General features: G+C 45.6%; 2 protein-coding genes across 7 annotated transcripts in view; one reads left to right on the top strand and one right to left on the bottom strand.

Annotated features, from left to right (window-relative positions):
* Cenpp (centromere protein P) overlaps positions 1-9,145 on the top strand; it is a 188,926-nt gene extending 179,781 nt beyond the window's left edge. Inside the window, exons 5-7 of one of the 3 annotated variants that reach the window (XM_030247350.1) lie at positions 7,412-7,491; positions 8,384-8,475; positions 8,833-9,145. In XM_030247350.1, the coding sequence (XP_030103210.1) occupies positions 7,412-7,491; positions 8,384-8,475; positions 8,833-8,960 (300 nt within the window). In that variant the 3' untranslated portion in view covers positions 8,961-9,145. The other 2 variants (NM_025495.3, XM_017315560.2) reach the window with 2 other exon arrangements.
* The window catches only part of Ippk (inositol 1,3,4,5,6-pentakisphosphate 2-kinase), a 43,377-nt gene continuing 38,275 nt past the window's right edge, over positions 8,596-13,697 (bottom strand). For 3 of the 4 annotated variants that reach the window (NR_165080.1, NM_199056.4, NM_001276399.2), the window contains exon 13: positions 8,596-11,636. Coding sequence is in view for 2 of the 4 variants with exons in the window: in NM_199056.4 (NP_951011.1) it covers positions 11,411-11,636 (226 nt within the window). In the remaining 2 variants the exon portion in view is untranslated. The remainder of the gene's footprint in view (positions 11,637-13,697) is intronic. The other variant, NR_075085.1, reaches the window with a different exon arrangement.

Raw genomic sequence — 13,697 nt, 5'->3', positions numbered from 1 at the left:
GTTTGCACAGGATTGGCTGTCACTCCGATTCCTTTACCCTGGTGTCACCAGTTGGTTATCCATGCTTGCTTTCTTGTCTCTTATTAAAAGTCCCCAATTCTTCGGTTTAGAAATGCTGTTGTAATGTAATTCCAATATAGTATATCTCTTACAAATTTAACAACCTTTCCCCCGCCCCCAGTTCTTCCGAAATCTGTATAGACAGGAGGTGCATAAAGGAGAGGAGACCAGGAAATTAAGAGTAGGGCCCACCCTTTGGGCTCTGCACTTGGAAAATGTTTGGCAACAATCCCTAAGGAGGTTCTGAGCCGTCCACAGGGTTAGATGACCACAGATCACACCCAGGCTGGACGGAGCTGTCCTGGAGCTTCATGATTTTGCTCATGAGCGTTGGTGCTGCGATGACATTGTGACTTTCCTGGGTTCATGGCCCATATGAGCTTGGAATGGAGAATGTTGTAATTGTTGGCTTATCTGAGCAACATTTAGCATATGTTTGTAAAGTCCCTCTGGATAAGCAGCATTACCATGACCTCTTTGGCTGATCCCAGTTATGTGGATGGTTCCAGCAACAGTCCTGAGCAGCTAGCTCTCTATCTCTCTCTCAACACCCAACTTACTCTACTGATGACATGGGACCCTGTCGAGAGTCAGATGAATGAGGTGTGACATTTCCTGAGCCATTGTGGAGCTGTGCCCATTGTTCTTACAACCCAGAAGACTTAGTGCAGATTTCATGGCCGGGCCAGTGTTTTGTGTGTGTGTGTGTGTGTCTCAGGTCACAGGACCAAGTCCAGGAAAGTTAGTATAATATGGTTTGGAGGATGTAATCTGGCAACAAGGCTACTTCATTCAGCTCTGTTTGCATTGCTTAATGGAATGTTTACTTGAAAAGACAGTTCTAGAAAAAGTAACTTTAAAGTCCACAGACAGTCAGTTCTTCCATTCTCTGTATAATTAAAGGATTTACAGGCTGACACTGGCTGTCCATTCTGACAGTCTGGGGCAGAGGTCAGCATTTGAGTTAGATGGTACGTGCTGTGCTTTCCCTCTGGTGGTTCTGCTAATCTGAAATTTTCCAAAATGGACTTCTGATGCTGGAGGGGGGTGGATCTGTCAGTTCAGAAGATTGTGATGATACGACCTCTTTTCCAAATTACTCTAGAATGGCTAACCTTTCACTGAAACAGTCCATTGGAGTGTGAGCCTGATTCACTTGCCTCACTGACTAAAAGGACCATGGTACCTGCCAGCCTTGCCTTGGGCCCTGAGTCAGATAAGCTCTGTCAGATGGATGCTACATCTTGTCCACTCTTGATGTTTAGAGTTTTCGAGTTAAAGTTAACACTTTTAACCCTGTAATTGCCTCTCCAGGTGTGCCTTTGTGACCTGAGAGTCTGGTGAAAGGTGCAGAGGCACTTTGGTGTTTGAGAAATGGTCAAGAGAGTAGAGTCAGTGATTCAGCAACATGGAGAGGTGTCCTGAGATGTGCACCAGAGATGATACAAGTTTGTTTGTAGCATCTGTGTGCACAGATAGGCAGAGAAGTGGCTGCTAGTGTGTGGCCCAGTGTGCCTTTTCTTACTCTTTCCACTCAGAGGTATAAACTAAGTAACAAAACTGTAAGAAGGCTGTCTGTTACTAATCCTATTGGCTTCTTGGAGAGTTGTTTCCACAACAGGGCAATGGTGTGCAACATGAGCCACAACGTTTAGCACCAGTTTCTCCCTGTTCCCCGCACTCCCTCCCCCAGGGCAAGAACCTGTAAGAACTAAGGAGCAAGTTGTGACAGATGGGAACAATGAGGTTCGGGGTAAGTAGTGATCATAATGAGCTACATGTCACAGAGAGAGCAAGGGACTGGTGCTGCTGCTGTTAGGTAGACAGGTAGAGAGCCAGCCCCTGATGCAGAGAGAGCATCAGAAACAAAGCTCATAGCAGTTGCCAGAGGTGCCAACTTGTGCACCTAATTCATCAAGATGTGATACAGGGCTTGTGTTGGAGTCTGAAGGGACCAAAGAGAGGGGACAGTATGAGCAGCTGAGTCATTGGAAGGGGACTCGTTCTGGTTTGGGCAGTTCAGTTTTGGTCATATGGGAAGTGTCCTTGTGAGGGAGGCACTGTGTGCAGGGTGAGGAGTTTGATAGCATCAGCTCGGTAGCCACATGCAGCTTCTGTCAATTCAAAACTATTTCCAAGTAAGCAACAGCTGAGGCTCACAGTTGAAAAGTGATTGTCCAGCCAACAAACGACTGAGCTGAGAGCCAAAGCCCATTGTCCCTGGCAGAGGCTGTGCTGGCACAGCAGTCATTGTGGTTTGAGTGGGACTCTTATCGAAGCTCCATTATCAGTTATCTTGGCTTTGGTTTGAATTTGCATTTGCTTAATGACCAGTTGTAACTTTAATTCTTTCAATTCTCATCTTTAATGATGGTTCTTAAATGTGTTAAACTTCCCTTGTAGCCCAGCCAGAGGTAGTGGGGAAGAAAGGATACAGGGGAAGTGGACCTGTTTAGAAAGTTTCCCTGGAGCAACTCCTGTTGTGTTGTCTGGAAATCAGCAGTTTAGTTCACAGGTTAGCAGGCAGTGGCAAACAATTCACAGATATACCAGCAGTCCAGTTCATTAGTCAGGATAGCAACCGCGGTGACACGACCTAGCAGAGACAGCCAGGCCTCAGCCTCTGCTCAAGTCAGCAGGAGGAAGCAACAGGAACACCAGGAGAAGTTCTCAGCTGTGCCTCTCTGAGGGAAGCTAAGATCAGCAACGACCCATGAGCTTTATACAGCTAGCTCTATACACAAGTCAAGCCCTCTCTCTTCATCACTCCATGGAGTCCTATTTATACCTTCCAAACATCACGTGTCCTCCATGTGCCTTGCCTAAGCATGGCTCTTGCCTCCACTCGAGAATCCAATCAGCCCGAGTCCAAGGAAGCAGCAACAAACTGCAGCCACCACCAGAAGGTCTTGATACATTTCTCTGTATGGAGCCCCAACAAATGCAGCTCAACTACACAGTGTAAGGTGGAACAATACATGCCTATCCTTAGCAAAGAATCCTTCAGCACATGTCCTTTCACATGCTTGCTCTAGCAAAACAGCCTCTTCTCCTTTTTCTGCTTCAGTGAAACGTTCTTTCATGTGCTTGCCCCAGCAAAACACCATCCAACTTTCCAAGGAACCCTTAAGTTCCCACTTGAGCTAGGGATGGTCCTTTCCTTGCCATATTCTTGTTTGACTGGCTTTATCCTTTCTTAGTCCTTTAAAAGTGAATTGTCGTCTTTGAAATAGGACCAGTCCAGGCTGGCATTGAACCTTTCATCTGCCTGCCTCAACCTCCATGGACTAGAAAGGCTGAGCTTATAGGTGTGCATCAACACTTCAGCTGTTGATCTTACTATTAGCTATAGATGTTCTTTACGTATTTTTTTAATATTGTCACTTAGTATAAGGCTTCCCTGTGTCTTTAAAATGGCTTTTAAGAGTTTTCGATTGTGAAGAAACCAGTACCAAAGAGACAATTTATCTTTCTCCTGTAGTCGCTGCTTTTCACTTTGTATCTGATAAACCTTTGACTAATGTAAGATTCAGAGGTTTGCTACTGTGGCTTTCTAGGTCCACAGTCTCAGCTCTTTACATTATATCTCTGAACCACCTGTTCGTTTAACCTTTTGTGTGATGTGAGACAAGGGCTGAGGTTCCTTTTGGGGGAGGGAGGACTGAGACAGGGTTTCTCTGTGTAGTCCTAGCTGTCCTGGAACTTGCTCTGTAGACCAAGCTGGCCTCAAACTCACAGAGCTCTGCCTGCCTCTGCCTCCTGAGTGTGGGATTAAAGGCATGCACTACCACAGCCCCAAGGTTCTGTATATAAAGAAGCCCGGTTGTCCTGGCATTGGTCCCTGAAAAATCAGGAAGAGTTTGACCATACGGCACCCATCTGGCAGCTAACCACCATCTGCATGTGCAGCTCTAATTCTAGGGAATCTGATGCCCTCTCCTGGCCTACAGTCATCAGGAGTGCATGTGGTGCACAGACATACACACAGGCGAAATACCTATATATATTAAATAAAAATAGCTGTGCATATATGGAAGTGCATACTTGTAATCCCAGCACCGAGAAAGGGACAGGAGGCTCTCTGGAGCTTGCTGGTACGCATAGCTAGTAGCTAAATGGGAATCACCAAGTCTCAGTTAAAAATGTGTAGTGCTCTGTGCTCTTAGAGAGGACCCAAGTTTGGTTCCTAGCACTCATATCACATGGCTTACCACTACCTATAACTTCAGCTCCAGGGGTCCAGTGTCATTGCCCTCAGAGGTACCCACATATGTACATATAAGTACATACACACACATACTTTGAATTAACAATAAACTCCTTTAATTCCAGCACCTTTGGTGCAGAGACAGGCCAATCTCTTGAGTTCAAGGCCATCCTGCTCTACAAAATGTTTAATTCCAGGCCAGACAGAGCTAGTGTGAAACCCTGTCTCTAAATAATGATGGAGCCAGGCATGGTGGTAGAGAACTTTAATCCCAGCTCTCTGTGAGTTCAAGGCCAGCCTGGTCTACATAGAGTTCTAGGACAGCCAGGGCTACACAGAGAAACCCTATCTTGAAATCAAAAACAAGGTTAAAAACAAGCCATGTACCTAGTTAACAGATACAAGAAAAAGTTCATATTATAGGATTCTATTTGTCTAAAGTATCTGTAACAGGAAATCTATAACAGAAAATATGTTAATGGTTGCCAATTCTGTGCTGGGGACACTTAAAGACCAGAGAGGTTCTCTACAAAGCAATGAAAACATGGGGGAATTAGAAAGTGGTATAATTGTACTGCCTTGGAAATATAAAATTGTGTGTTCTAGTTGTTTTATTATGCTGTATTTGTGCACTTTGAATTATGAGGTTTAAAAAAAATTCCATTGTTCAGGCATAATCTTCTGAAGTCAGGATAAACTGACATCTGCGGACATCCGGACTGCCCATGGGATTGCCCTGTTCATTGGCTGCTGCAGGAACTTAGTTGAAGGGGAGGTGATGTTATGGTATTGAGCCACTGTAGCTGAAGCATAGTACAAGGCAGGCTGCCTGTTAAAATACAGCCCCTCTGTACTCCATCAGCCAGTGCCATAGTACTAAGTGTCAAATATGAGCCGGGCTGGATATCAAATGACCAGCGTGCACACACACACATCCATTTATCTATCATAAACACCAGGGCTTAGGGTTTTGCTTTTTGGGTTTTTTCCCCCTCATGCAAATTCTACCATGTGGCACACAGCTGAGTAAACTCATGGCTGCAACCTTCCTCAGTGGCCCTCAGGCCCAGCGTTCTGGAGAGCCTGGGGCCCTAGAGTGGAGGCACTAACAGCTGGTTAGTATGCATGAGGCCTCTCTAACAGCCACCTCCATAACACAGCCTTCCTGATGACATCTGCAGACACACAGGCTTCTATTGTCCTCTCTACACCAGAGCCCCTGGTGACATGAAGAACACACCTGTGCATGAGACAGAACATGTCCAAGATTGTCCTTCCAGGGCCTGGCCAGAGAGAGGTGTTTCCCCTCTCTGGGCTTTGGCTTGACTGATGGAAGAATGAGACCTATGTTTCCATATCAGGTGGACAGTTTCTGATGAACCTTTTGTTCTCTTACTGGTTTTCATGGAATACACTTTGTAAGTCAGGGACCATAATTAACTCTTTCCTGCCTGCTTAGTCTACTTCCTTATCAAAGTCGAATATAGTGAGAACTCAAATTTCCTGTCACTCTTAAACCTAGCTGATCCCCAGCTTCAAGAACAGTGCATAGTCTGATTATTTTTCAGAGCTCCTCTGCCTTCCCCCCAGTCTTCTATGCCCTTGTCATTAAGAATAACACTTTATTAGTATCTATAATAAGAAGATAGCTGTTCTTGGGGGTCCACCCAGGCTGTCAGCTTTTAGTTCCTTCCTAACTGTCCACTGTGTTCCGGAGTTGAGGTGACCAGGCAAAGAATGAAGCTGGAAATGCAGCAACCTTAACTTAGTGCAGGGGAGCCCTTGCAGTCTTAGCTTTCCAGAAGCATGGGGTTGAGTGGCTGCCCTCTGCCCAGTGTCAGCATTTCTGTCTTTGTCATTAAAAACTAAGTAAACTTTTTAGTGAAAGCATCTAATTTGAGCCTTCCTTTTGCTCATTCGATAGTATGGCCCAGGGAGTGGAAATCAGCTCCCTCCTGCTTGGAGGCCAAGCCTCAGGCCCCGCCTTGGAGCCAGCCCAAGCCCCAGTACTCCCTTGAGTCTCATGTGCTGCCGCCAGGCAGAGTCTGGAAGCCGAAATGCCACGTTCACACACACTCCTTTACATTCTTCGAACAGTTGTTAATAATTTAGAAGAGTCTGAGGTTTTAACATCAACCAGCACTTTCCACTGAAATCACTTAGGTATACATTTTCCTTCTAAAAACTTGTTTTGCTGAAATTAGTAATTATCTGTAAAGTACACCAGCCCACCCCTGCTTTGGAGCCTGGATGTGTTCTTTGTTGGTGGCTACATGCAGACGCTGGCAGCCTTGGCTTCCCATGTTAGCAGTAGCTTTCCAAGGGGGAGTATTCTCTGAAGGGTAGTGATACGTATTTGTCCCCCTGGAACTTTCTTCGATGAGCCCAAACTGCTTTAATCTAGCCAGTCTCTACACTCGCAGAAGGCTCTGCCCCCAGCCTCAGCCCTACCTCAGGGGCAGCTGCCCCTCAGTCCTTGCGTGACTTAGGCCACCCCTGGGAAACATGTCTTAAGGCACTGAGAAGATACACGGAAGGATCTTTCAAAGATCAGCCTTGAGGCCTTAAAATCTTGTGGTGAGGTCAATCTCAAGTCAGTAGTTTAGTCTATAAGCCTATCATCTATTTTGCACAAGCGAAGACAAAAAGTGGTCATCTGTTGTATTTGTCTTCTGATCAGATACTTGGAAAACAAACTTTGCTGTCATGGTGATATAAATGCATGACAGTTCTGATATGCTAGAGCCTCCTAGATCCTATTGTGGACAAGCATGGAGGCATGCCCGGAGCAGTCATTCATACTGAGGAAACCGTATCTGCTTATCTGTGACACTCACCCCATTTCTGTTCTCTACAGACAGAACACTGCATCCAGGACAGGTCTCACCATGAAGCTGACTCTTAACAAACCACATGCTTTGCCCTATCAGAGTGGGAGCCTGGTACCTCCACTGTAGTTGGGCACCTGGGTGGGGGCTAGCCCATGTCAAGGACAAAAAGCTTATCTGCGTGAGCTGTGAGGATGGACGGGATCCGTACCAATAATGGCATGTGTGACACTTCCATCTCAGGTGCTAAAGTGTTTCTCTTGGCTTTCAGGATGCTACTTCTAGAGGGATCTGACTGTAACATTTTCACATACAGGAGAAATACCCAGATACTGTATACCTCTTGGAGGGTACCTGTTCCCACTGCATGGAGATCCGCAGTACCAGACAGCCAGGGTAAGTCTGTGCATCTCGATACCCCTGGAACCAGGACTGTCCATAAGAGAGGCTAAGAAGCTACCTGAAGAGGACTAAAGAGTATCCAGTGGAGATGTGGGTGGCATCACAGGAGAAACCACCAACAGTGGGCAGGTAGACTGCTGTATAACCATGAAGGAAGGACAGTATCCATGGCTGGAGGATCTAAGTGCTGGCCTGGGGTTCAGAAAGAGACACTTCCCCTCAGGGACCTTGGGCAGCCAAGAGAAGGCAGAGGTGTGTGACTGCTGGCATGACAGAGACAGCAGGAGGAAGCCAAAGGTCCAGAGAGAACCCAAAATACCAAAACAGATGCCCCTCTACACCTAAGACCCTTGGAAGTACCCCACACAGCCACTGTCAGGCTTCTGCTGTTCATCTTCAGCCTGGCTTCATATTTGTACACGCCTGTATGTGTGTCAGGACCCAGGATCAACAGCCTAACTACACCTATTGTGCCTTCTAACAGGGTCTTCCTTATACAGGCCACTGGGGCTGGCCTTTATCCTGTGGTTGTAGTTCACTTCTTCTCATGCCTCATCCTCCAGTGAGGAGTTCTGGCTGTATCCCTCAGGCCTGCCTGAGGGGCCTGAGCTTTATACCTGTTTCTCCTTCCATATGGCACATGGCTGCTCTTACAGTGTGCAGTTCCTATCAATTCCAGATCATTTTCAAAGTATGCTGTCTGTCCCATTAATTACCACACTGATGTTTGCCATGGTGAGTACAAATTTCCAAACTGTCCTATGGAACTCATCAGACATCCTCCTCCTCTGTGGGGAGATGGATTTAGGAGGTGAGCCTGGTCAGCAGAGATCATGTGACTAATCTTTTTGAATCCCAGGAGCAACAAACATCACCTCTTTTTCAGGTTTGAACTGGTGATTGTCTGGAAGATACAAATCGATGAGGAAGGGATGGTTTTTCCAAAGCTGGATCTTCTCACCAAAGTCCCAGAGCGAGGTAGGACTCTGGGTGTATGGCTACCCTTTCTAGAGGATGTCTCAGTGTGCCCAGCAAAGCCACCTGAGTATCTTATCTGGGTTTACATGGGAAGAATCAACAGTTGAAAATGTCATAAAGTGCACTTTGTAGATCAGCTTTTAATATACTTTAATCAGTAACCACCCAAACACACAAGAAGAAGCCACTTTCCTGAAGCCTTTGCAGGATGTGTGGAAGGCGGCATTTTCTCTGCCTTGGGTTACAGGTGACATTGCCCCTTGGTCTTCAGTCTGTGCTTTCCACTGTGTGGCTATTGGGGGGAAGTGCTGTCTTAAGACATTCTGATGTTTCTTACCAGGTTTGTTTTCTTCACAGCCCTAGGACTGGACAAGAACAGAGTCATAGAAACTGCTCCTCTCAGTTTCCGAAGCCTGCTAGGTGTACTTGGTATTGAAGCTGCTCTAGACAGCCTGATAAGATTGTTCAGTGGAGATAACAACTAGTCTCCCGCTGGCAAACACACAGGAACATTGCTGGGCTGAGGAACATTCAAAATATGTTGACTATGAGCATTTCTCTTTTCCAATTAGAAACCATATCCTTCAGACATGAGTTTGTGTGCATTAGTGGTATATTACATATGAACTCCCATGGCATAAAAAAAAATAAAGCTATTAAGATATGTTAATAGTATAGTGCTTTGTACAGTTAAGTTTAGTATTTGAGAAAATGTTCCAAGAATGGTTGTCCATTCTCAAATGAGTGTGAAAGAGCTGTGTTCAGCGGTCAACCTCACATCAGGTTGGCCCAAGACAGCATGGGACACAGAAAAACCCAAAGCTATCCATCTGGTCTGCCCAGCAGAAATCTCACAGCAAGCCCCGATACTCCTCTCGGTCTCCTACAGAAGTAGCACTGTTGCCTTTACTTGGAAACTTGAAGACACACCCACAGCCTGAGGGTGGTACATAACTATAATTCCAGCACACAAGAGCAACCAAAGTTTAAAGCAGCCTTGGCTATATAGTGAGCCACTGTCTCAGAAAACAAAGGCTAGATTATACCTCCATCTTAGTAGAACAATTGCCTAAAATGTGCAAGGCCCCTAAGTCCAATCCCCCCGTACCACATAAGAACTACCCAGGCTAAGGCCGCATTATCTCAGACACAGAGCTATATTGTTTGGTGAGTGCCTCAGTTACCTGATGTGCTGCCAAGATGAGGGGTTGGTGTGGGTATCCTGAACCAAGCAGAATTAGGAGTATGGTTGGAGGAGAGCCCTGTACATGTTGGCGGGGTGCTCCACCTGTGTTCTTTACTCCAGGAGACACTGTTTGTTTCCATCTACCTATCTATCCAAGACAGGGCCTCTTGCAAAATTATAATTCTCTAAAACAGACCAGCATTCTAGAAATACAGGTTTCTGTGAAACTGCTCTGAGAGCCTGGGACCCAGCCATATCTTAGATCATTACTATGGCCTCAGACAACCAAAGACACACACAAACATATACCCCTAGTCCACCTCCACAGCAGGCATCCCTGAGTCAAAACAAAACCATGACCTTCAAGCATGTGACTCAGGTGAAGGATATAGGCACATATGCTTGTTTGCATACACCAGTTTAAAAAAAATCGAACGATCCAAATGTACAAGTGTCTGTCTTTACCTGAGTGTTCAAGAGCTAGAATATTAGGACAGAATTTAACAAACTCTATAGGATGTTGCTTGATTCAAACAAGTATAATTCTCAAATTATCACAAAATTTCCCACAAAAGTTTACAATCAGCAAAATATTTTCTTCATTTTTCATGTAGTATTTTTCATACAGTTCCATGGTTTTACTACTATATTACAATAAGCCTTCATTAGTCTCTCAAAAGGATGATATAAATAATCAATCTGTACAGCCTACCATAGGATTTCAAAAACAAATGAAGACAAAAACTCCCAATGATTTCATAGCAGCCAGGCACACTTCTGGTGACCCCGTAGAATTCTCAGTGCCAGCTAGGAGCCTTCTATCTAGCCCTGATGAAAACAGTAAGGCCCTAGACCCAAATACCCAGGATGCCTCAGAGCTAACCCAGGGATGAATGTGGCTTAGGAGGAAGGGAAACCTTGATCCTCAACCATCCAAGACACCAGAATGCCAAGAAAACTCTGGGCTGTCAGGACACCCACGCAGCAGACCTTAGCAGCTCTGAACTACAGCTCTGCCTCCAGCCTCTACAGCAGCAATGTCAGGTAGGAAAAAACGCCTCAGCAACCCTAGAGTTAAAATCATAAAGAATTTAAAAAAAAAAAAAATGCTCATGTGAGTGGTGTCCATCCTGACCTGAGTCCTGTGTTCCCTGCTGCTGCCCCAGTACAAAGCTATGGGCTTCGGTACCTCCACAGGGACCTAAGTCTAAACCCCTCAGAACCAATGTCCATACTAAGCCCTAACCGCTCTGCGGCAGGGGACCACCCAAAGCCTGTGTTGATATGTGACTTGCATTGAACAAGTGACCAGTTAACAGCTGGGAAAGTTCCAGTAGTATCCATATTTTCGTGAAAATCCAAACCGTAAGCTACTCGTAACAATTCAAGTTTCTGTGTCAATGGTCTGGTGGTAGGAGATCCAAAGCGTGGGTCCTAATAATAAGGCTTTCGTATGAGAACTGGACGTGAGCTCTGCTTGGAAGAACCACCCAGGATGTTTGCCTGGGGCTCAAGGGACATTTGCACTCTAAGGAAACGGATGGCTTGCTGGGACACAGCCTCACGTCCTACATTCCTCGTCCTAGAAGACTATAGGGCTTTCAACTCCTTGTCTTGGAGAGGCAGTCTAACCTCAGCAGACCCGGGTTAAAAGCAAAGACATTCACAGCCAAGTCACCCAACACAACCGAAAATAGCTCTGCCATTCAACTTTCACATTCAAGTTTCAAAGACACCGCAGGGGAAAAGTTAGACCTTATGGAGAACTAATGTGCAATCTTCATGTTCCTTGAACCGAGTCGACCTCACAGTGTCATCTTTGGCATGCACAGTCTTTGAGTAATAGTTGACTATCTTGCTGTCTAGTTTATACTGATGAGGAATGCTCTCATAGGGCTTGAGGTCGAGGTCCAATACAGACACAGAGAAGGCCAGCCGGGATCTTGACGAAGGAATAACAGGCCTCTGGTCAGAGCTGCAAGTAACAAAATAATTTCAGATTACACAAACACTCAGGCCCTAACAGCTCGGCTCTCAGAGCACCCATCCTGTGTCTATGTGCATCTGCTGTCTGTGCCAGCTTCACATATAAGCACAGGTAAGTGACTGCTATGCCATAGGCTAGCACACTATGTCCAGGAGGAGGGTTAAAAGAAGAGGAGGTGGAAAAGCCATTATGTGGAATACATGAGTGATAGTCCCCATGCTCCAGTGGTATTAGCAAATGCTGGAAAAGTCACTTTATCATGAGCCAAGTATTACAAAACCTAAGAAAAAGTAGATCAGGCTGTGCGGCAGCCAGATGGATGGCTGTTGAGAACAGACTCTCTTTATGTGCTTTCCCACTGCTGCTGGGAACCAGCTCAGCCCTTCATGCTTCTCAGAGTCAGAGAGCAAATTGGCCTTGTGTTAACTCTCAGATCACATCTTCAATGCTTTTGTTTCTCAAGGTTTTTGTGGGTGTTATAAACATCAGAAAGTCATGTGCTTCTAACAATATGAACAATTACTTAAAAACCTTTTCAGAATAACTTCAAACCAGATACTGAGGCTGCAGTGTATCCAACTGTGTTCTGAAAATGTAGTACACCACACTCGCACTTCTGCCTAAATAGCATCTGATCCCAGCTGGCCCCAGAGAACTGCTAGGGAGTCAGGGTTCCGCTGTGCTCACTGCTCTTGTGCATTCAGAAAGATTAACGTTTTAATAAATAAAACACACAAAAAACCAGTCTCAAAGTCGAGTTGTAAGAGCAAACACTGCCATACATGGGCCTGTTCTAAAGTACTCTAAAGAGAGCCTTCATTCTTGTTTGTTGCTTCAGAACCCTGTTTATAGGAGGGGAAATTGAATTGGACTTGATCACAGGTCTGAAAGGTGACCACGAGCTCCAGGACTGCCAGAGACACAAGCCAGTATATACCAACTCCTTAACACCAAAGCCTGTCTCCTTCAGACTGCATGGCTAGGAGTCAGCAAAAGCCAAGCACAGTTATTCCTACTGCTATGACCACACGTAATCCTGTGGTAGCCCTGGATACTGGGTATTGGGATGACCAAGGCCAGGAGATAAGCAGAGCCTAAGCTGCCATGTCTGTCGCAATAGATCCTTCAACGCTTAGAGACAAGTAGCAATGAGCAACTTTCCTGGTATTTCCAAATTCTTGAAAAGCCTTCAGCAGCAGGAAGGATGACATAAGAACTTCTCAACTATGACTGAAACAAATGACAGCCACAGAGATTTGTGGACTGTACATTAAAGTTCAGGGATATAAATTCAGCCTTAGGCTTTACTGTACATCTTAAGATAAACCCAGCCCTATTTTGCCTCTGGTTTGTTTTTTGTTGTTTTGTTTTTTTAGGTGTTTCTTCCCAAGGTAGGTACAATTCCTGTACAGCACCACCTTTTTCAAAGAAGGCTGTGTGCATTCTCCAAGGAAAAACTGGGGCTGGGAACAACCTTCCTCATAGTCACTGACTATCCTCTGTAGCTCCTTTCACAGGCAGAAAGCACAGCAGCAGAGGCACCCGGGAAGGTCCTGTGACCTCCCCTACCTCCTCTGCTCTTGCCTCACGATAGCTCTAGACCACCAACTTGGAGCCTCCTGTAACCTGGGCCCTACTATCTGCCCTGACACCCGACCTTAGCAAGCATGCAGCCTCGCAGGGCGGGACCCATCCTTCCTGTTCAGAATCCTCTGCAAAAACAAGTCAGGATTTCCCAGGCTGTCTTCTCTCTTCAAATTAGTCACCAAATTCGCAGCTTCCACAAAATAGGTTTGAGGATGCATAGTGCCAAATAGCAAAGCATAAAGTTCTAAACATTTCGTATTTAAAATTAAACAAGCTTGAAACACTTATTAAAAAAAATTGGTGTGTTACCTACCTTTCCCAACTGCATCCTTGACCAGGCAGGGTAGACAGTAATAATAAATAGTACCCTTGGGAGTGGCTCTCACCTAGCACAGCACCTTATCACTGAAGGGCTCCTCACAGCTAAGCTCTGGGTCTTTCTTGAAGGATAACATGAGTTTA

Source organism: Mus musculus, chromosome 13 (assembly GCF_000001635.26).
Source record: "Mus musculus strain C57BL/6J chromosome 13, GRCm38.p6 C57BL/6J".
Lineage (NCBI taxonomy): Eukaryota > Metazoa > Chordata > Mammalia > Rodentia > Muridae > Mus > Mus musculus.
Note: the sequence above shows the minus strand (reverse complement) of the source record. Positions and strands in the feature narration are given on the sequence as shown.